Genomic DNA, 23,620 nt, shown 5'->3' on the forward strand with positions numbered 1-23,620 from the left:
TTTTATAGCTAAGGCCATTTATAATTTTGCCTCCACCTCCTTTCCCCTGACTCTCTTCTTAACTGTCTGTAGTCTGGCTCCTGATTTCATTATTCAACTGAAACTGCTCTCTCCAAAGCAACTAGCGGTCTCTTAATCACCAAATCCAATGGCCCTTTCCCAATTCTCAACCTTCTGGACCACTCTACAGCATTTGATACTGCTGATCATCCTCTTCTCCTTGATAATCTTTTCTCTCTAGGTTTTTGTAACACTGCTTTCTCCTAGTTCTCCTCCTACTTATATGAGGACAGCTCCTTCTCTGACTCTTCTACTAAATTTTCATCCACATCACGTCCATGAACAATGGGGATTCTCCAAAGCTCTGTCCTAGGCCCTCTTCCCTTCTCTCTCCATACTATTTCACTTAGTGATCTCATTCACTCCCAACTAATATCTCTATGTAAATTATTTTCAGATCTCTTTGTTCACCCCTAACCTCTCTCCTAACTACTAATCTCACAATTTTCACTACCTGTCAGACATCTCTGGGCAGCTAGGTGGAGAAGTGGATAGAGTGTTGGCCCTGGAGTCAGGAAGATCTGAGTTCAAATTTGACCTCAGACAGTTACTAGCTGTGTGACCCTGGGCAAATCACTTAACCCTGTTTGCCTTAGTTTCCTCATCTACAACATGAACTGGAGAAGGAAAGGGCAAACCATTCTGTATCTTTGCTAAGAACACCCCAAATAGGTTCATGAAGAGTTAGACATTGCTAATTGACAAAACCGACATTAGATATCTCAAACTGGATATCTCATAGACATCTTAAACTTAATATGGCCAAAATTAAACTCCAACCTATCTCCCCCCCCAAAAAAAAACAAACTATAGTCTTCTTAAGTTCCATATTACTGTCAAGGGTACCACCATCCTCCCAGTCACCCAGACTTAAAACTCAGGTGTCATCCTTAGCAACTTGTCACTCACTCTCCCCTCACCACCATGTCCAATCATTTCCCAAGTCCTATCATTTCTTCTTCTGTAATATCTCTTGTATGTATATCCTCAGCACCTTGCACCTGTACTATTGTAATAGATTCTCTAAAAGCCTTCCCCTCTCCAATCCATCCTCCTCTCAGCTAGCTAATTGATTTTCCGAAAGCACTTCTGACCATGTAAATCCACCCAGCCCCTACTCCAAATATGCAACAAACTCTAATGATTTCCTATTGCCTCCATAAAATACTTTGTTTGGCTATTAAATTCCTTTATAACATGTCCCCACCCCCTCACTCACCACTTGCACCTTATATCCCACTAGGTTAAAAATTTCTCATTGGATTGTAAGTTTCTTAAGGGCAGGGATTGTCTTTTGCTTCTTTGTATCTCTGGCACATAGTAAGCACTTAATAAATGTTTACTGACTGACTGTCTAACTCCTACATACAGTGACACAAGCCTCATTGCTGTTCCTCATGCCAGACACTCTATCTTCTGCCTCTAGGCATTTCCCCTGGCTGTCTCCAATTCCTGGAAGTTTCTCCCTCCTCATCTCTGCTGAATATCTTGTTTGGCTTCTTTCAAGTCTCAGCTGAAAGTTCTCCATTCTATTGGATGCCCTTCCATAACGTTAATGGAATAGGAAGGTCTTCCCTGTCCATTAATAGGCCTATGTGACTATATGTGTTCAATCAGGGATGCCTTGCTGCTTTGAGTTCTGGCCCAGCTGTGATACATCCTGAGTCACACAGAGTATATATATATATACATATATATATATGCATATGTATATATATACATATATATGCATATGTATATATACATATACATATACCCACACATACACACATATACATATATATACACATATATACATATACACATATATACACATACGTACATACATATATATGTGTATATGTATGCAAATATATATGCTCTATGTATGTATGTACGTATGTATGTAAATATGTATATGTAGATATATTCTGAGGTGAGATTTTGCTTTGGAGGTTCACTCATGAGAAGGATCTTTTGATTCACTGGATGGGACTCTGAATAGCCATTTGTTAAGAGCCCCCCAACTACTCAGATGTTGGTGCTCCCCCTATCTAGTGGTGTATATAGCTGCTTGTATTACTTTGTTTGGACAGTTGGAGCCCTGTCTGTTGAATCTCTGCTAATTTCGCCGCTTATATTTTCTACTTATATGTAATTAAAGTAAGATTGTTGACCCCCTTAAAGTTGCCTTTCCTTTAGAAAAGCAGAGCAAAGAACCTGTGCTAGCAGCCCTCCTGGACATGCCAGGATGTTTGCTGTTACACCTTCCCAGACCACCTTAGTCTTAGTGCCTTTCTTCTGCATACAGGGCAATTTGGAGATCATTTCCAATTTAGCCTGTATATTTCCTATTTGTGCATAGTTGTTGGCATGTTATCTCCTCCCTTAGATTGTGAGCTCCTTGAGATTAGCAACTGTTTTCTTTTCTTTGTATCCCCAGTACTTGCACAGTACCCGACACATGGTAGGTGCTTGATAAATGCTTGTTGACTATCTGACTAGATGGCCTGTGAGTTCCTTTACAGCTTTGATCAGTGATTCGGTGATTCTATACATCTGACTCCCACTCAGTTTCCTACTCTAACTCTTTTGATGTCCTCTTAGTTGTCTCTAATCCCTGAAAGGATTGTTCTTCCCAAAAGACTGTAGAAAGATTGTAAGAATACACACACACATATGCACATATATGTATATATCCATGTATATATTTGTTCCAACACATGCATATATGTATATTTATATATATGTGTGCTTGTGTATGTGTGTAGGCATGTATGTATACATATATTTTTGTTCCTATGGGTAAGTAGAAATGGGAATTAGAGTTCTTTCTTCCTTGAATTTTCGCAAGAAAACTGTTAGGAAACCTAACACTAGACAATATAGAGATGACATTCTTAGGCTGTCTGTCTATTTTTTACCTCTGTACTCTGGTTGGTACAGCACAGTTTTCAAAGTCTGTTTGCATTTAGCACAATTCTTCTCTGTCTCAGCTTCTCTCTCCATTGTTCATGGTGGAAGAGAAGACCTAAACCAAACTAGGAATGGGCCAACAGCAATTTTTTTCCTTCCACTTAAGCACGTGAGTCACATTTGCCTCTGGTCTTAGGCAGGTGTGCCTTCTATCAGTAAGTTAAGAAAATAGTAGAATTGGCAGGATGCCCAGACTATGGTTCAGAAGTGAGAAACCATAGTCCAGAGACTGTGCACCAAAATACCGTTGACCAGCTTTAGCAAGCCTAAGAGAAGATCACAAAGTGTCAGTCTCAGTTGACTCAGCACAAAAGGGCCTTTGAGAAGATTCTACCGTGGTTGCCACCAACTCTCACACACCTCAAGACCCTGCTAGGTTCATAGCTTCAGCTGAAGAAGTATTGGGAAGCTTAAGATGAACACCATCTTCTTGTGAACCATGAAAACCAGATGCTACCTGACCTTATGTTACTTTTATACATTCTCCATCAATAAATCAATTAATAAACAAATATTTATTAAAAACTTACTATGTGCCAGGAACTTTTATAAATAAATATTCTCAGTAGATAGTAGTTACATATTTTGGCAAGCCTGGAAACCTAATCCTTTTTATTCCTCCAAAGGACCAAACTGCTCCCAGTTATTCTTCTCACTTCATTTTTTCTTCCTTATATAATTTCTTCCTGAAGAGAACAGTTACTTATTTAAGCAAAAGACATATAGTAGGGGGTGAAATTATGGGGGTAAGTTTGGATGTTATTAATATAAATAAAATGTGTGTATGTAGTTTTTTTTTTTCAGGAAAGTAGGAATAACTGTGTTTGGATATTCCTGCTGGTACTGTGAAAAAATTATGTAAGAAAATATTTAAAACTCTGACGGGGGGGGGGGGGGGCAGTTAACCATCTCATTTCCTCCATATTGATGCAACCAGAAAACAAAAGGCCATGTCAGCCAATACAGGTACTTACTGGTACATGCCACCTCGGGTGGGTCAAAGTCTGCCCGGTAATAGCCTGTGCGGCAGGTGCAGATGGGAGAGGCCTCCGAAGGAGAACGACTATTGGATGGGCACTGAGAACAGACCCCCACTTCCTGATTCGCCTTGAACATTCCTGCTGGGCAGGCTGGAACATAATGAGATAAGAACAGATGAAAATTAATCACAAGAGAAATAATGTGGTTCTCTTACAGTAGAATCATAGGCTGTAAAGTTGCCATCCTTACACTGTCATGGACTTAAAGCATCTATTTCTTTATCGCTATCAAGCAGGGCCACCCCAGGCTGATGAAATCCTTTTTAATGGCTCCAGTAAGGGGAATTCCACAAACTCCTTTGTCATCTATTTCAACCTCTTCTCTCTGAGAACCAACCAGTATCTCTTTCTCAAGTTGCCCTGTGAATACAGCCTTTAACCACAACTCTCATTTATTTACTCTATGCCCAAATGGAATATGGAGATCCAAGGATATGTATGATGAACCATCTATTCATACTCATCTTGCATAAATCTTATCTCCATAAGTTTGCCACAGCAGAAGGTGGGGCACAGAGGGGAAGGTTCCCCACACTGAGCCAGAGGCTTTTCCTTGCTTTGCGTTGGCATCCTGTGGATACTATGGAGGACACAGGCTGTCCAATGGCTATCCTTCATTCTTGCCTTGTGACTAGCCCATTGTTTTCATTCATACATTTCTTTGATGATGTTCTTCACTCTGCTACTTCTAAATAATCCCCTTTTTGTAATGTTTTACCACTTACTCATACCTACCATATGCCATTCTATTGTCCTGAAAGTATATCACTTTATATAGTGTTTTTCAAGTTTGTAAAACCTTGCTTTTTATACATTATCTCATTTGGTACTCATAACAACCTTGGAAGGCAGGTAATGCAATTATTAATATCTCAATTTTAAAGTGGAGTACCATAAGGTTAAATAATTTTCCCATCAACATATAGCTATGAAGGACTCAAAATATTCTGACCCAGATCTCTCATTCCAAATCTAGGAAGGGCTTTATCCATTATTCTACTAGGTGGCACAGGTTGATAAAGCAGTAGGCCTAGAGTCAGGAAGACCCTGCATTCAAATCTGGCTTCATATACTTACTAACTGGGTGGCCATAAGCAAGTCACTTAACCTCTGTCTGCCTCAGTTTTTTCAACTGTAAAATAGGGATAACAATAGTACTGGCCTCACAGGGTCATCATGAGGATCAAATGAGACAGTATTTGTAAAATGCTTAGCACAGTTCCTGGCATTGTATGCCTAACACATCTTTATTGCATTCTTGACACTCCCATGGCATTTGAGATACTCCTGTCTAAATTATCTTACCCCTCTGCTTATTCTTATTCTTGCTTTTACAGGCTCTTTGCTGGGTCCTCTTTCTTCTTCAACTGCTCAAGTGTTGTCCTCCAAGGAAAACTCTCTCTAAACTCTTGGCGTTTCATTCCTTCCAGTGCCTTCAACTATCATCTCTATATGGAGGGCTCCCCAATCTATATATCTAGCCCCAAACTCCCCAGAGCTCCAGTACCACATTTGCAATTGGCTATTGGATAGCCCCACTTGGATGTCCCATAACACCTCTAATGGCAAGCAAAGTGGCACTTTTTGCTGTTTTTCCTTTTGGAGGGCTTCTCGGCACTAAGGCAATCAAGTACCTTTGATTGAGTCTTGCCTTTGTTTGCATCAAGAATCTTTGATTGAATCAAGAGTCTTTGATTGGAAACAGTATATATACTCTGAGGTTAGCATTTTGCTTTGGGGCTCACTCATGGAAAGAATGTTCATGTGATATAGCCAGATGAGACTCTGGGTAGCCCAGATGTTGGTGCTTCTCTCTCTGGTAACTATATATGTATTGCTATGGTCAGACAGTTAGAAGCCTGTCTGTCGATTTGTGTTATTTTCTCTGTTTGTAATTTCTATTTGTATTTGCTCTGAAGTTCAGGGTGCTGACTTTGTCCCCTAAGCTAACTGAATGATATGTGTATGTATGTATGTATGTATGTGTATATATATATATATATATATATATATATATATATATACACACACACACACATATATATACATATATATAACATACACACACATATATACATATACATATATGATGTATGCATGTATATATGTGTGTATATATATATGTGTTTAATTAAAGTAAGATTGTTAACCTCTTGTAGTTGCTTTCCTTTAGAAAAGCAGAGCAAAGAATCTGTGCTAGCAGCGCTCCTGTGTGCTGGTGTTATTGGCCTTACACCTCCACAGCAGCTGCAAGTAACATTGTTGTTACAACACATCAAATCCAACATTTCCTAAGGCAAATCATTATCCTTAGGCTGCCCTCCCCAAAACATGTTTTAACTCTCCTATCTCTATTGATAGAACCACTATTCTTGCAGTCACTGAAGTCCAAAATTTTAGAGTCATCTTTGGCTTTTCCACCTCCTTCCCTCCTCACATAGAATCAGTTGTCTTGCTTGTTAGATCCAACTTTGATTCTATTACTTCCTTTCTATTTGCTTAGAAGCTTGTAATGGTGCTCTTTACTGCTTTCCCCCCAACCCCATCTTTAATCTCAGGAGTTCTTTCCAATGATGAGGAATGTATCCCATTCGTGCCTGCCCATCCAGTGTGATTCTTTCTACGTTCTTCCCAAAGTGGGTTCACTCAATGTTCTGGAGACTTTCCTTGTTTCTGCAAGTTGAATTAAGCCATTCCCTTTCTCAAAATACTTCTACATAGCTCCCTATAATTTACCCAAATAAAACACATATTGCTTAATTTAGCATTCAAACTGTCTTCCCTATATAATCTGGTTCTCACCTACGTTTCTAACTTCATTTTACACTGTTCTCCTTTATTACCCTTCATTATTTCAGAAAACATGGAATTTTCAACAGTATCATATTTGGTTCTACTTACTAATACCTCAGTGCTTTTGAGTAATATGTGTCTGTGCAAGAAATGGACACTACTCAGTCCCCTGCCATCTCTGCCTGTTGAAACTCTTCCCTTCCTTCAGGAACCAGTTAAGGATGCCACTTCCTCCAAGAAGCCATTCTTTATCCACCAACTAAGAGTGGTCCTTTATTTCTCAAATCTTTCATTCTTTTCTGTGTCTCTTATATTTTGATCATATTCTGACTTATAGTTATGTAACTAAGACAGTATAGCTGTCTTATCCCTCCTATAAGATTTAACTTCCCTAAGGATAAGGATGATCTTTAGTTCATCTTTGCGTCTTCTGGGCCTAGAAGAATGCTTTGCACAATGATGGTTGCATTGAATTGCCATTGGGAGTCTATTTCTTATAAACTGAATATCTGATTTTTGAGACGATGAGGAGTAAAAGGCTGAAATTTGGGGGATATGTGGGATTCTAATCAGTCTAAGAGCCTCATGGAATAGGAACTCATCTAGCCAAGATGATAGAAAATGATACTTTTCTTAAAAGCAGAGGAACAGCTTAGATGATTTCTCCAGGTTCATTCTGGCTCAAATACTCTACGTATCTACAAATCCTTTTCCAACATTAATCCCAAAAGAATGTATTTTCCCTTTTTTATTTTTCTTCATTTAGTTAAAAGCCTCTTCACCTTCAGTTTGATAACTTAAGCAATGGAATAAACAAATGCCTTTGAGATCCACAAGCAGCATGAAAATGGATTTCCTCTGAATCTTCCTGGCAGGATGCAGATCTTAGAGCAATAGGCCTCCTATTTCTAAAGGCAGTATGAAGGAGAAAGGAAAAGTGCTGAATGAAGGCTGGAGCTTTGTAAACAGAAAAGGAAATAAGGGTGACTGAAAGGAAAGGGGGCAGAGCTCTGGGGAAGGGTTAAATTATCTTTCTTTTCCCTCCTAAAGAGGAAATTACTTAGCTGATCTTTGTGGCCTGAAGGCTTAACATATGACCTACTAGGTCAATGAGAACCTCACTGAAGTAGATGCATTAAAAAAAAAATCCCAAAAGGGATAAAGTATGTCTATACCTATCCTTTTTTTTTTAATTTGCTGAGGCATAAAAGGGGTGTGTTTGCTTATATGCAAATTTAATCATCAATAATAAATTAAAATGAAAATTGAAACCAAACCCTATCCAGACAGCCCCCAGCTGACAAGTGGAATATGTTCTAAAAGGTAATTTGTAACTTGATTGGGAAGCACTCAAAACGTAATTTATCACGTATTTAATGCTATCAATCCTGGTTACCCCACAAAAGACTGTTTTACCCATAATTGAGCTGAAATACTATACCTTTTCAATGAAGCACCACTGAAAACATTAGAGATCATCCAGCCCAGCCCCCTAAATTCACAGATAAGGAAATTGAGGAAAGAGAGATGTCTTGATTGCCCAAGGACACATAGGTTGTAAGTAGAAGAGCTGGGATTTAGCTTCAAATCCAGTGCTTTCTCTACTACACCATGCTACTCTCTGATACTCTTGATGCTGGTGTCTCCTCCATTACTGAAGACTGCAAACCTTCTCACTTTTCCTGTGTAATTCTTGTCCATGGTTTGTTTTAGGGTTTTTTCCCCATAGGTCCTCCATACGCATAGCTCTACCTGCTAGAGGATTTCTTCTTGTTCCATGAGTATCTCAGGGATCTCAATGTACCTTTTGGGTTGTTTACCCGTTCAACAAATTCAATTCAGCAAAGATGTATTAATTGCCTATTTTATGGAGTCTTCTGTGCCACGAACTATGAGAGGCATACAATTTAGATTAATACATACTCCTTGCTTTCATGTAGTTTACAGTTTAGTGGGGCTATGTAAGGGCAACCATACTGGCATACCCAGCATGGCTGCTAGCACAGGTTCTTTGATTTGCTTTTAGAGGAAAACTAGCTTTTAAAGGGGTCAACAATCTTACTTTAATCAAACATATATATCATTCACTTAGTTCAGGGGAAAAGTCAGCACTTCGAACTTCAGGGAAAATACAAACAGAGATTACAAGCAGAAATTACGAGCAGAGAAAATAAAATAGCACAGAACAACAGAAAGATCCAACTTTCTGACTGCAGCAATACATATATAATCACCAGAGAGAGGAGCACCAACATCTGGGTTTTCAAAGCTGGGTGGGGTGGCTCCTTAACGGCTACCCAGAGTCTTGTATGGCCAAATCACATGAACATTCTTCCAATGAGTGAGCCCCCAAAGGAAAATGCTAACCTCATAGTATATATGCACTTCTCAGAGCCGGAGGGCATCACAACCCTCCTGATGCAGTGCCTAATTAGAAATTAGCAAATGTGGGCCTTCCTACAAGCAAGCTTCCTCCTTAAGGCAAGTCCCTCTCCCAATGGGCTCCATGTGAGACCTATTAATGGGTGAGGAAGATCTTCAAATCTCATTAGCATTACAGGCTAAGATATTGACAGAGAAACCTATAGAACTATAAGTGCTTTAGAGGTATACAAAACAAAGTCCTAGGAGAAATATGAGGAGAAAGAGAATCACCATGTTAGGGCAGGGGAAATTAGTCATAGGTTTGCAAAGAGCCTGGGCTGGGGCAATCCTTGCAACTGGCCCTCTTTTAGTGAGGGGCACTTGGTGGGGGGGGGGGGGGGGCATGCAGGCATGTGGGGGGGAAGGGCCAATGATAATGCTAGCCCAGGATGTGACAGTATATCTAGGAATACCCAGCCCAAGACTAAATGGAAGTCAACTGGAGCATAGAGTTCATGAAGAGAGCAATATGAAAGAGAGAAGACTGAAAAGATAGAGATGCCTTGGATTGTGGAGGAGTCCAATGTGAACAACATTAGGTATGAGTCTTGTGATTTCATTGAGATAAGAAACTCCCAGTGAGAAATTCTTTCTACCAGTATGAGTCAGATCATCTCTGTAACTCATACATAGTCTTACTGAGTTGCCTAGGGTCACACAGCAGGTATGTGTCAGAGGTGGGACATGAACCCAGATCTTTCTAATGAGTAGGGTTGGGGGGAAAAGTAATAAATTTACTCTAGAACATGTTGGGTTTGAGGTGCCAGTATCAGATTCAGGGAATGGTATCATCGAAGCAACTGGAAATGCAGGTATGGAGTTGGTCTAGAGAGGAGAGTTCAGGGCTGGAGAAATGGATTTCTCTTTCATTTTCTCTACATGACTGGCCCACTTCCATTTCTGGTCATACAATTCCCAATAATATCTTTTATGTCACTTCTGGTATACCAGCAGTCACTGGTACTTCACTGCAGTCTGTTTATAACCACTATGTGTCTTTGCATTGCCCTCTAGGTTATTTGTAATTGCAATTCCAAGATCATGGTGCTCCACAATTCATGGTCACAGAGCATCACCAGGCATTAAAAAGATGAGCTTCTGTAGTGGAGGCCAATTTGGGATCATTAAAAGCACTGTACAGTTTCCCAAATGCAATCCAGCCAGAGCTCATTATCCATCTGTAGTACTTGTCCAAGATACACATATGCTTCTTGGTTCTTTATTATGCCTCATTTCCCTTCAAAACTTAACAGCTTTCCTTTTCCTGGATATAGGTGTGTCACTAGAATTATTCTTACACTTATCATCCACAATTAGAAGTTAGTGGGTGTCTAGGAGAGGCAGAGCTGATGTGCATATTGGGAAGGAAGAGAGAGACAGAGATAAAGAGACAGAGAGAGATACAGAAAGAAACAAAGGGACAGAGAGGGAGAAAGAGACAAAGAGAAAGCAGGAAGAGAGGGAGAGAGAGAGAGAGAGAGAGAGAGAGAGAGAGAGAGAGAGAGAAAGAGAGAGAGAGATGGAGAGAGACCGAGACAGAGAGATTTTCCTGAGGTTTTTACCTGGGAAAGAAACAGAATTTTGGAGTTGAAAAAGCAAAAGAAGCAGGGAATAGGAAGGAGTTAAAGAGGACATACACATAGCAGGACTGAATTATGAAAAGCAAAGGAGAAGAAAAGGAGAAAGCATCAGATGTTCACAACTCCCATGAGGAAGAAGCAGCAAGATGGCGGGTTAGATTTATTAGATCAGTGTGTCCTGTGCCTGCCTCCTGGTGGTACTGTCATCACAATATGGCTTGGCTATTGTTCAGAGTGAAAGGGTAAAATTAAGGGACTGTGTTGGAGGAATGTACAGTTGTCTCTAATATAGGTGGGGCATGTATAAGTAAGGCAGTCGAATGCCTATACAATCCTGGAATAGTATGCTCTAAGGAGGTCATCTCCAGTCATCCTGATCTATATCTTGCTGCTGGATCCAGATGGCTCTGGAGGAAAAAGTGAGGCTGGTGACCTTGCACAGCCCTGCCTCACTTAAATTCAATTCACTTGCAAGTCAAGGCATCATCTTCCTGATATCATGGTCCTCTTGGAGAACGAAGGACAAACAACAACAGTACACTCTAATAAAACATGCTTTCTTAAAAAAAATCAGGTTTTCTCTAGCTTTCTTTGTATAGATAAGCATGAGGCCTGTGTTCAAATCCTGCCTCTTCCACTTTCTACTTGTGTCACTCTGTACAAGTCCCTTAGCTTCTTTGGGCTACAGTTTTCTAATCCGTAAAATGAGGAGATTAGACCAGATAGCTTCTGAGGTCACTGACAGCCCTAGCTTTATGATCCCATTGAGCCTGTGAAGTTACAAGGGAATGTTAGAGGTTAGCTAGTCCAAATTTTTCCTTTTGTTTCAGATGAGAAAATAGAGGCTCAAAGAGATAAGGCCAAGATTATACAGAAAATGAGGAATGCCTCTCCTGGACCACTTTCAGGAAAAGTTCTAGGCATGTTTCACTTGACTCCTCTCTCTGGCCCTCTCCTACTCTTCTCACCAGCTTCCTGGCCCCAACAATCAAATCAACTGCCATTGTTCCTTGGGTGTGTTGTTTTGATCTGTACCCACTCACCACCCTATAACTTTTGGACCAAAGTGTCCCTTTGCATTTTTCCTCCCCTCTTAGAACTGAAGCACCTTGAGGGTAAGCATTATCTTTGTTTTTTGCCTTTGTATCCTCAGTGTTCAGCAAATGCTAAGCACATAATGAATGAATGCTTTTTTCATTCATTCACATATCCAATGCTTTTGCCACTAGGTCTTTGAGCTGAGAACGTCAGGAAGCAAAACATTTTCTTTTCTTCTTAGAGGGGCACCAGCAAGGCACATGGTCCCTCCCAGGACTGAGCTCAGGGCAAAATGAAAATCTTCAGCATCTCTGTGCCCTATGGAGGATTTTCTACTCCAGAAACACAGTGAACTACATTCCCATTCTTCATCAAGAGAGAATGACCTGTAATTGGCTATAGCTAGCTGCCATCCAGAAGGTCACCTTGGAACGCCCACCCAACTTCTCTCCTTGCCTCAAAGCCATAACGAATGACGGGTGCTTACAATGTTCCCAAGTGCTTTCCTCCCCTCCCCCCTCCCCACACACAGACTTTCACTGACACTAAATCCATCACCTACGATACTATTACTTTATAAAGAAACAGATTAAGTGTCTCATAAACAGTGCAGTGATTGAGATAATGGAAAGCACCTCTCATCCCCATCTGCTGCATCAGGATATGAAGCATCTCCAAGCAGCCAGGAAAAGGAAATTAATAGAAGCAAGAGGGAATAACCACTTTTATGCAATTTCCTCAGTAGATAGTGGACCATCTAATCTTTATTGGAGCCCTTTAACCTGTCACTCAGCACTCACCGAAGCCTTTTTCCCTCACAATTTTTCTTGATCTAGAAAGAAGATAAAATGAAAACCTCAAGACATTACTTTGTGATTTTATTATTTGGAGGGTATGTCCCTCCCCCAGAAGGGTATGAAAATCAACATTTTTTATGCAGCAATAAAGCAAATAAGAGTGTAGTTTTTCTTTTTTATATAATTTTGGTGGGGGGCAGGGAGAGGGAGGAAATAATACAGTTTTCTACCTAAGAAAATCTATCTCTGCATGTTAACTTTGCTTCTTTATCCCTACTTCCTTTGTCGCTTCATTCTTTTTAATAATCTAATTACTTTTGCTGATCTAATTTTTTTTCCAAAATGAGTTTATAAAATGTTCATGCCTATGAATATTCATCAGCTGGTTAAAGGATAAGACACTGTTGCTCTAGCCCTCCCTTCAAAGAGGCAGAGCCAGGTTTCTAGTTTTCCAGTCCTTCCCCTTCCCCCATTTATCTCCTTAGGGTGAGGACCAAAAACAGGGGCTCTGTCAAACATCCATTGCAGGGGTGGGGAGAGAGGTCGATTCCTTGGGCAGATTGGCAAAATGGACAGACATTTTGTGCACCTTCAGCTCAGAGACCTGCCACACTGTCAAAAACTCAGTGATGGCTGTGAACTGCTGTATGCTCCCTACAGGGTTTAAATGGGAGAGCCTGACACTGCTGTTATTGCCTCTCTCTGGAGGCATAATGAAAAAAACAGCAAGGAGACTGATACAGGCATCAACTTTGCCCACTGCTGGAAAACTGATTTGCTATTGGCCCAGCAGGGCATGTTATGGGCAAAAATCTGAGGAAGCAATGTTTTCGAGAATTTAATAATCAAATCTCATATTTCTCTAGACTTTTCAGGTTTACCAAGCATTTTCATCATCATAACCCTGAGAGTTAGGTTGGGCAGGATGCAGGACTATGGTCCTACTTTATCGCCTCATAGTGGGATGGGTCCTAGAATGCTGTGCCAAGGAGGGCATACTCTAGCAGGTCCAACCAAATTGGAAAGGCTCAGGATAGATGCATCTCTCAGACTGATGGGCCAACCCTAGCTAAGAACTCCTCAGATCGGCCGCAGAGTGATGAATTTTTGAGGCAAAGAAACTTTTAAAGGTCAACTGCTAGGTCATAGGATCATGGATTTAGAGCTAGAAAGGACCTAGGAGTCCATCCTCATTTTTTCCATAGTCAACTGGGTGATGAAGTGGTTATGAGGGTCAGATTTGGAGTCAGAAAGACTTGCGTCCAAATCCTGCTTTAGATGTGACCCTGGGCAAGTCACTTAATCTCTCTGTGTCAATTTCCTCATCCGTAAAACAGGGATAATCGCATCCGAAAGGCTCATGTGAGTTAACACATGTACAGAACTTTGCAAATTGTAAAAGGTTCAATAAATAGCAGCTAGCTATTACTCGTGAGGAAACGGGGCTCAGGTGAGTTAAGAAGGTTAACCTTGCCCAAGGCTGTAAGTGTCAGAGATGGGATTCAAACCCCAGCTCCCTGACTTGAGGACTTGTGCTCTCTGCGTTGTACGACATGAATCAGTGAAAAATAAAAGTTCTCACAGTAGTGAAATGACAGGTCCCTGACATACTAAGAATTATAGTTGAACAAAGCGGGCCTCAGAGAGGTGAAGCCACTTGACCATGGACCAAGCTAGCTAGTGAGCAGTAGGAGGTTCGAGATTTGAACTCAGGTCTTCTGAGTCCAACACCGGCAGTGTTTCTCTTACATCAGATTGTGCAAAAGACAACGTCACAGCCCTTCCTCCATAGGTAAGATCTGATGGATTGGTCTTAAGTCCCTAGAACTGTTTGTCTCACTATTAGCTGGTGTTTCCTTGAACTGAACAGAAAAAAAGGATATTCCAAATTATATCTTCTTATTATCTTACCTTCTGATTGGCAAATTGTTAATAATTTTTTTTTTTTTTTGCTGTTTAAGACAAAGCAGGGAGACCAGATAGGCTGCCAGGATTTCTCTAACTTGGGTAGTTGGACTCATTAGAGTGCTGGACCTGAAGTCAGGAAGATTTGAGTTCAAATCCTGCCTCAGGTGCCTCCTAATTGTGTGACCTTGGGCAAGTCACTTAACTTCTCATTCTCAGGCTCACTTAACTTCTCATCCTCTGGCAGTGAGGATAATAATATCACTTCCCTCACAGGGATGCTTAAATGAGATGATGCATGCAAAGTGCTTGGCAAACTTTACTATACAAAAGTTATCATTATTATTAAAATTCCCTTGCTTTCTAGACAAAAGAGGGCCATGGTGTTCAGATTAGAGACCTTCATAGCATAGAAAGATAAGGAAACGAATAGTTCTAATTCCCTACAATTCCCAAGGTCCCAAAATAGAGCTAGGTTGACAGTGGCTTTTTGATTCAACATTTCATTTTCAGGTAAGATGGCGGGTTATTCTGCCAATAAATAAATATAGTACCTTAGCTAACTACTTCACCTTTTCAGGTCTCAGTTTCTTCATCTATAAAATGTTAAGGTTGTATTAGATTATCTTCTAAGTCCCCTCACAGTCTTTCATTCTATAATTGAAATAGCATAGCAATCCTATATCTCTAACAGAAAGGAAGTTAGACTGATGGACCAAGAAATCCTTAGAAAACTTACATATGGCTTTATTGTTAACTGTGTGGCCCAGATAAAAGTCTTTAATTGGTTCCATGAATATGAATATATATGTTTATATCTAGGTATATGTGTTTAGACATATATATGCATTATATATAAAGCATTATATAAATATACAAATATGTTTATGTACACATGGATACACATATACGTATGCACATGCATACATAAATATATTCCAGATCTGTGTATATATTTCTCATGGTTGAAACTCACTCCAAACAATATAGAGTCTACAATTGTCTCTACCAATGTAGACCGTCTACAGTTGTCTACAATTCATAAAACCTAGAGAGTTGGCTGGGGCATTGAGAGGTTAAGGGATATGTGGTATATATGCATCAGAGGAAGACCTCCACACCAGGTCTTCCCAGGCTTCAAGGCTGACCTTCAATCCATTACATCATGGTGCCCCTCTTATGACTATATGTGTTAGGTGAAATGACATTGCTGGGGCAATTAATGCCATAGAAGCCATATTGTCAATTGGCATCCAGCAGAACAATGACTTAGTGGCATTTTGTGACTTTATGACAAGGTGAGATTTGGTTACAGTGGATCAGCAATATACTTTTGCAGGATCATGTTGTCTGTAAATACTTTATGCAAATTATGCAAGTAATTACTCAAACCAAATGTCAGGAGCCACTGACCTTTGGCACAGACACTTCTGAGAGAATAGAAAAGAGCTCATAAGGTGTTTTCAGGGACACAATTGTCACTGACCCCATGACACAACATCTTCACCCTCTAGCTATCTATTTTATACTTTGCCTTAAGGCCATCAGCAGCCATAACTCTCCTCAGGGACATTCCCAACACAAAGGAACACAACACGGACATACAGAAAAGGTCTACCAAATAATCATTCATCTCAGAGCTGTACTGCTCTGCTACAGAGATGTCTCATATGACTCTCTCTCCTTTCAATATAGTCAACTTTGGGGTAGAAGGACCAGTTTGAAATACCAGACCAGAAGCCTGGACTAACTTTAACTTGATAGCCTAGCTACAGACAGACCTAAGCAGGAAGAGAGTCTGGCATCCTCACCAAGACCATGGACAACAATTTCTGCCTACCTGCTCTACAGATCAGCTACTTGGTCTTGATAATTATGGCAAGACCAAAAGTCCTATCCCACGACAGTCATACTTTGCCATCTGGTGACCACTGCAATAATTACCTCCCCCTGTGTTTGTAGCACCTGGGTGGCACTAAGGAAAAAACCTACAGCTTCAAGAGGCATGCTTATATGCAAATAAATATGGCAGACAGACTGACTGGTGAAGTAGCATGATTGGGCAGTGTCTGTAATTATTACTTCCCTGAAGATCAATCGGTGTGAAACTAAATGGGCCTCTAGTTAATGTCTCTTAATGTCCAACGCCATGTTTAACTGGTCTGTGCAGTTGGGGCCACTTAGCAATATATAAGCATCACTCATGTGAGACACTCACTGAAATTGATGGATGAGGTTGCAGGCTCCATGTCACAGACAGTTGAATGAATTTGTAACTTACGGCACTATTAAGCTAGCTCGGACAGGCAATAGCACTTCTGTGGATAATCTATCAATGTGCAAGTTGTTTGGAGGGCAAGGGGGCGGGGAAGAAGCCTGAGCTCCTGAGAGCTTATGGACAATATGGCTGGGGAACAAGGAGTAAAAGAATCATAGGGCAAAGGAGAAGAGCGTCTCATGGGGAGGTACAGAAGTTTGGGGACATTCTATGCAGCAGGCATATTACAGATAATTGCAAGGTGGAGATCACATTAGGGACAGAAAACCTCTGTTCCAACTCCAAGAGTCTTGGCAAGATGTAAAGTTCTCCTGGGGATACATGGCAGCACTGTTAAGTGTGAGTGTTCAAAGCTCTCACCAACTGGGATTTTTTGCCAATGCCTGACTTGTCTAGGTTTGACCAATCTTAATCACTAAGTATTTATTGTGTCTATCATGTGCCAGGTAGACAGTGGTGATACAGAGAAAAACAATCCCTATACTTGAGGAGTTTACATTCTATCAGTACATGTACACATGCTCTTTGGTCATTTCAGGTGTGTCTGACTCTTCATGACCCTGTTCTGGGTTTTCTTGGCAAAGATGCTGGAATGATTTGCCGTTTCCTTCTCTAGCTCATTTTGCAGATGAGGAAAGTGAGGCAAACAGGGTTAAGTGACTTGCTCAGGGACACACAGCTAATAAGTGTCTGGGACTGGAATTGAACTCAGGTCTTCCTGACCCCAGTCCCAGCACTCTATCCACTGAGGAATCTAACTCTCCCTTCATATCAATACATAAGTAAATATATATATTTTACATATATACACAGATATATATATATATTATATATATATACATACATACATAAAATATATATATATATACTAAATAAATACATAAATATAAGGAAAAGACTTTTTAGTTTAGATCTATATTTTTTGATCATACTAAAGCTTTTTCTCAAGAAGATTGTAAGTGCAACAGCAATGCCTCTGAGTGACCTGGCTAATACCAACAACCAGGTAGAATTTTACTCCAAGATCGTACTGTCTTTTCTGAATGCCAAAGGTATGGGTGGCTTCATGGTCATATCTGAATCAAAATCTTATTGGTGAGGCTGTGTTCACCTGCTGCTCAAAATGCTCAGATCTGGATCCCAATGCTACAAAAAACCTGGGCAACTAGAAAGAGCTCCCCAAGGCCCAGGCAGCCCATCTGTCTGTCTGTCAGTCATTCTTGGCTTTGCCTGAGGAGAGCTGTGACAAGCAAAATTCAGCCATACTCTGATTCTTTACAGAGAGGTCTGAAAGATGTCTGCATTTTGTCAGGGCCTTCTTGACTTAGGAATATTTTCAGAATGGATTTCTAAGCCATAAATCCTCTTGTCTTGAATGGTTTTGCCTTACAATACCCCAAAGAATACTGGATCTTCCCATGCCCTCAAACCACTCCTAAAACAAACAATTCAAAATATTCCATCTTTTTATAAATTATGGTGCACTCCAGAATCAGAATATTTGAGTTCAAATCTCAGCTCTTCGGGTAAAATCACTTTGACTTCAAGCTAGGTGGTACAATGGGTAAAGCACTGAACCTGGGGTCAAGAAGACCTCAGTTCAAATCTAGCCTCAGACATTTACTAGCTCTACAACCTTGAGCAAATTACTCAACTGCTATCTGCCTTTGTTTGCTCATTTTTAAAATGGGGATAGTAATGGTACCTATTTCCCATGGTAGTTTCAAGAATAAAATAATACCTGTAAAGTGCCTTATAAACTTGAAAGTACTATATAAATGCTATTATCTTCTCATCCCTCAAATGAAGGAGTTAGACCAGATAATCACTAACACATCTGTGGTTCTCAACATTCTGTCATTCCGTTTTCTTGACTGGGCCAACAAACATATATTCAGAATGCCGAGGCTTTGGTCTCCCTTCTAGCTTTGCTTGCACACTGTATAGCTAAGGTGGAAGGAGGGTAAGTGAAGGAAGTGAGAGAGGGAGAGGGAAGATTAAAAATCTGGGAGGAAATAATAAGGTAGGATAAGGAAGGCTGAAGAGATAAGGCAAAATGAAAAATTATGGCCGGCATGAATGGGAAGAAAATTGGAAAGGAGTACAGAGTGTTGGGTACAAAAAAGCTAATTTTTCCCATTAACAAGGGCTTCCAATCACTTACTTCCCTCAACTACTTCCCCCCTCCCACCCACCATAGGACTGCTTATCTTCTTCTCCTCTTCCTCTTTGTAGTCTGATCTTATCTCCGGATGTTCACTTCTACCATTACATGGTCAGGTGCTCCTTCTAGGTCGGAGCCTTATGTAGCCACATGAACCACCTGTGACTTATGTCAGGGACTTCATCAATGGTAGAGTAAAGGATAGAAGTGAGTCCTTGAGACCTGGCTCCCAAAACCCCCAAACCACACTGCAGTGTGGAAGAGAAGGGAGAAAAAGTCATGAAGGTATTCTGAATTGGAGTACTTGAGCTCAAACCCAAGCTCTCCTAATTATTACTTTTGTCACCTTGGATAGACTATTCATGTTAGTATTCTTTTATGTGAAAAGAGGGGTTTGGATGAGATGATGTTTAAGGTTCCATCCATCTCTGAGTCTATAATCATATGATGTGGTACTGCTGATCTGCAGAAGCCAGAAAGACATACACCCTATGCTTCCTCTAGACGAGGGTTCTTAACTGTTTTTTACGTTATGCCCCTTCAGCAGTCTGGTGAAAACTATGGACCCGTTTTCAGAATGATGTCTTTAAATAATTGAAGCATATGCTAAATTTAAACTAAAAGTTAGTGAAAATACAGATGTCATTTTTTTTCTTCTCCAAGTTCATGGACCTCTGCGAACAATCTGTGAACCTCTTGGGAGTTAAGAACCTCTAGAGAGATTTCCAGCCTCCTGATGACAGGGTTGCACATGCATTCATCCCCACAACTTGGCCTAGTCATCCCCTGGCTTAGGAGCAGATAACAAAATGTCAAGCACGGTAGCACCTAGAAATTCAAGCCAAAGTCCTTTGGTAGAAAAAGCTGGCATAGTATGTTCATTCCTAACCAGAGTACCTGCAGCTAAAGGAAGGGACACAAAGAAACCAGGCAGAAAGAAAAGAAGGGGTTGGGTTGGGGCAAGTACTTTGTGGTATGGACAGAAGGCTCCCCAAGATTGGGACTTCATTTTATTACCAACTTTTTGAATACTACAGGCCTCGTCAATTCAAGAAGTAGGTATTAAGTGCCCCCTGTTCTCAAGGCACTGTGTCAGGCAGATACAAAGACAAAAATGGACATCAGTCTCTATTCTCTAGTATCTTCCATCCTACTGGATGGAATCAAAGTCAAGGAGTATGCAAAGGAGAGTGGATTCCTCCACAGGCCTAGCATCATACCTTTTGAGTAAGAGGGACCTTAGAGGCCACTTAGTCCTAGCCCCTCATTGTACAGAAGAGGAAACAGAGATCCAGAAAGTTTAGGTGACTTGCTAAGATCATACAAATATTGATGAAAATAATATACTGACACCCAATAGACTGGATTATGGAGGAAAGTACCTTGATCAGAACCAGATGAGAGAAATGATTATTTCTCTCTAATATTTGATAAATAATTATTGAATTAGGACCAAGGTTATTCCCCTTTTCTACTTTCTCATCCAGAAATCAACCAGTATGGGAAATCTTGGGCAAAGACTTAGCTGGGCTAAGATCTAATCAAAGACAGTAAAAGAAATTCTAAGTCTAGGTGAATGCGTGGATTCCTGCTTATTGTATTTACTCAGACAGGTCTGGGAAAATGTGAATTCTCCCTTTTGTCAGAAAGGTGATATGGAAATTGATAAGTCTCTTTGACTAAGACTTGGGTGATCCAAGTCACAAAACCCCCAAGACCCTCATTGAAATACAGCCCACTTCTCATTATAATATTCATTCTCTTATTACCTGTTAACCAACTAGAGTTGATTACCATCCTCTGGAACACCCATTTTTCTAAGGGCATAAAAGTTGTGAGCCCACCATGAGGGTCTTTGACATCCAAGAGTGCCACTGACCTCTTTTATTAATAAAATGCTAGCATTGTTAATAAAATGACTATTTACCCAGAAACTATGTCTCTCAAACTTTTTAAATATCACAGAGAGGATCAGTGGATCATAGATTTCAAACCAGAAGGAATGTCTGAGGTCATTAAATTCAACTTCTATCATTTTTGCATTAGGAAACAGGCCAAGAGAGCTTAAGTATCTTGCCCAAGGCCATGGATGAGGGTAAATTTTTAATTTGACCTACTGACTGTTGCTATTTTAGGGGGCCTAAAGGGAATGTGAGAAAATTTCCCTCTGTTTCAAGTTTTTTTTGTGAATTTAAGGCCAAGGAACAAGAGATAGAAGTTGCAAAGAGGCAGATTTTGGCTTGATGTAATGAAACATTCCTTATAGTTAGAACTTTAGACAAATGGACTGGGATGCCTTGGGAGCTAGTGAGCTCTACTAGCTGGAGCTCTTAAGATGGAGGAAAGATAACCACTTGGCCTAGATCCTGAAAAAGGGATTTTTTGGTTTGGCTCAGATTGGACTACATAACCTCTGAGTCCCCTTCCGATTCTGAGGCTCCATGATTGTGTGAAGCCTCTTGCCTATACCCCACACCTGGAAAGAGGGACAGGGGCATCTGTGTTAACATGTCATTGTGGGGTCAGAAGTGTTTTGAAAGTTATGGAAGTCAACAGCAGAAGTTGCTTATAAGATGTGCTGGGCTTCAGTGTCTTCATTTGTAACACGGTGGGAGTTGGATTTGATAAAAGTCAGGGGTTTCTTCTAGCTCTAAACCAATGGTGATCTAATTATATCATTTTGAGTTGTACACTACCCTCCAAAATTTGGCCTACTGGTGTCCCACAATTTTTATCACTTACTATGGACCTGGGGAGGAAGGAAGCAAATATAAATTATTAAGAACCTACTATGTCCCAAGCACTATGTTAAGCACTTTACAAATATTTCATTTGATCTTTAGAACAACCCTGGGAGGTGTTGTTGTTTAGTTGGTTAGTCTTGCCTGACTCTTCATGACCCCATTTGGTGTTTTCTTGGCAAAGATACTGAAGTGGTTTGTCATTTCCTTCTCCAGCTCATTTTGTAGATGAGGAAACAGAGGCAAACAGGGTTAAGTGATTTGCCCAGAGTCACGCAGCTAGTAAGTGTCTGAGGCCAGATTTGACCTCAGGTCCCCCTGACTCCAGGGCCAGCACTCTATCTACTCTGATATCTGAAAGCCCCTAATCTTAGGAGGTAGGTGTTATATTATTAACCCCATTTTACAGTTGAGGAAACTGAAGCAGACTGAGATTAAGTGACTTGCCCAGGATCACACAGCTATTATTTGTATTTGAGACCAGATTTGAACTCAAATCTTTCTGACTCCAGGACTAGCACTCTATCTACTCTGCCTCCTCAATTTCATCTTCTATAAAGATGTGTGAGATCCTGAATAGGGAAATTTGCATGCTAATTGTAGGGATATGATCCAGGTTAAGAGGAGAGATAATTCAGCTGGACTAGATGCGTAGATGATGTCCACAGGGTGGTATGTGTAAAATGTTGATCTACCTTGGAAAAATAAGGTCAAATATGATAAGACAAGAAGAAATGCAGGAGTTGGAAACCATCCCACTGAAAGCAGCATGGCGGAGTAGAAAGATTTCTAGACTGGCGTCAGAGAACCCCTCAATTTAGATCCTGCTTCTGATACCTACAAGGCAGGTGATGCGTTTGGATGTGTCACTTCTCTAGGCCTCACCTGCCTCATCTATAACATGTAAGGGTTGGACTAAGTGACCTCCGAGGGCCCTTCCACCTCTAAATATGTAATACTATGCTAGGACACAAGAAACAAGTCACCAAAAAAGTGGCAAAAGAAACTCTTATCCAGCATGTTTAACACCAAATAGAGGAAAAAGAACATCGGAAAGGTCCATTCATAAGATTAGAGAAAAGAGATCAGGAGAATTTTTTTTCTTCATGAAGCCTGGTGGTGTGGAGTTAAGGCTATAACTTGACATCTCTAGTAGTCTAAATTCTAAAAACAAAAGGAGGGATGGAAGGAAGGAAGAGAAAAAGAAGAAAGACAAAGAAAGAGAGAGAGACAGAGAGAGAGAAGGAAGGAAGGAAGGAAAGAAAAAGAAAGAAAGAAAGAAAGAAAGAAAGAAAGAAAGAGAAAGAAAGAAGAAAGAAAGAAAGAAGAAAGAAAGAAGAAGGAAGGAAGGAAGGAAGAAGAAAGAAAGAAAGAAAGGAAGGAAGGAAGGAAGGAAGGAAGGAAGGAAGGAAGAAAAAGGAAGAAAGAGAAGGAAAGAGAAATTAAACAGAGTTAGGGAACATCAAGTTAAAGGGGACCTCAGAGGTCATCTAGTCTGGACCAATTCCCTTACGTGTTTTTCAGCTGAGGAAAATGAGTTTTAAGGAAGCCAAATGAATTGCTTTAAAGGTGGAATTTGAACCCAATACCTCTGTCTCCAGAGACAGGGGTACACATGGTCTTTGAGATAGATCATTCAGGTGATAGTTGTGAACAGGTAGGTACCCTGGGATGCCCTCAGAGGAGTAGAGAGAGTGCTAAGCTATGATTGGCCATGCTCTAAGCAATCTTCCCAATAGCTGATTATCCTCTCCACCCCAGAGCCAAGAAGGTGTTGCCTCATGGATCTCCTCCTGTTGTGGGAGTGATGGGAATTCCCATTTCCAACCCACAGACCCACTTCTC

General features: G+C 40.5%; 1 protein-coding gene across 1 annotated transcript in view; it reads right to left on the bottom strand.

Moving 5' to 3' along the window:
- EPHB1 (EPH receptor B1) overlaps positions 1–23,620 on the bottom strand; it is a 477,723-nt gene that overhangs the window by 220,744 nt on the left and 233,359 nt on the right. Inside the window, exon 4 of the mRNA XM_036744089.1 lies at positions 3,990–4,145. Coding sequence (XP_036599984.1) covers positions 3,990–4,145 — 156 coding nt within the window. The remainder of the gene's footprint in view (positions 1–3,989; positions 4,146–23,620) is intronic.

The sequence above is a fragment of the Trichosurus vulpecula genome, chromosome 2, assembly GCF_011100635.1.
Source record: "Trichosurus vulpecula isolate mTriVul1 chromosome 2, mTriVul1.pri, whole genome shotgun sequence".
NCBI lineage: Eukaryota > Metazoa > Chordata > Mammalia > Diprotodontia > Phalangeridae > Trichosurus > Trichosurus vulpecula.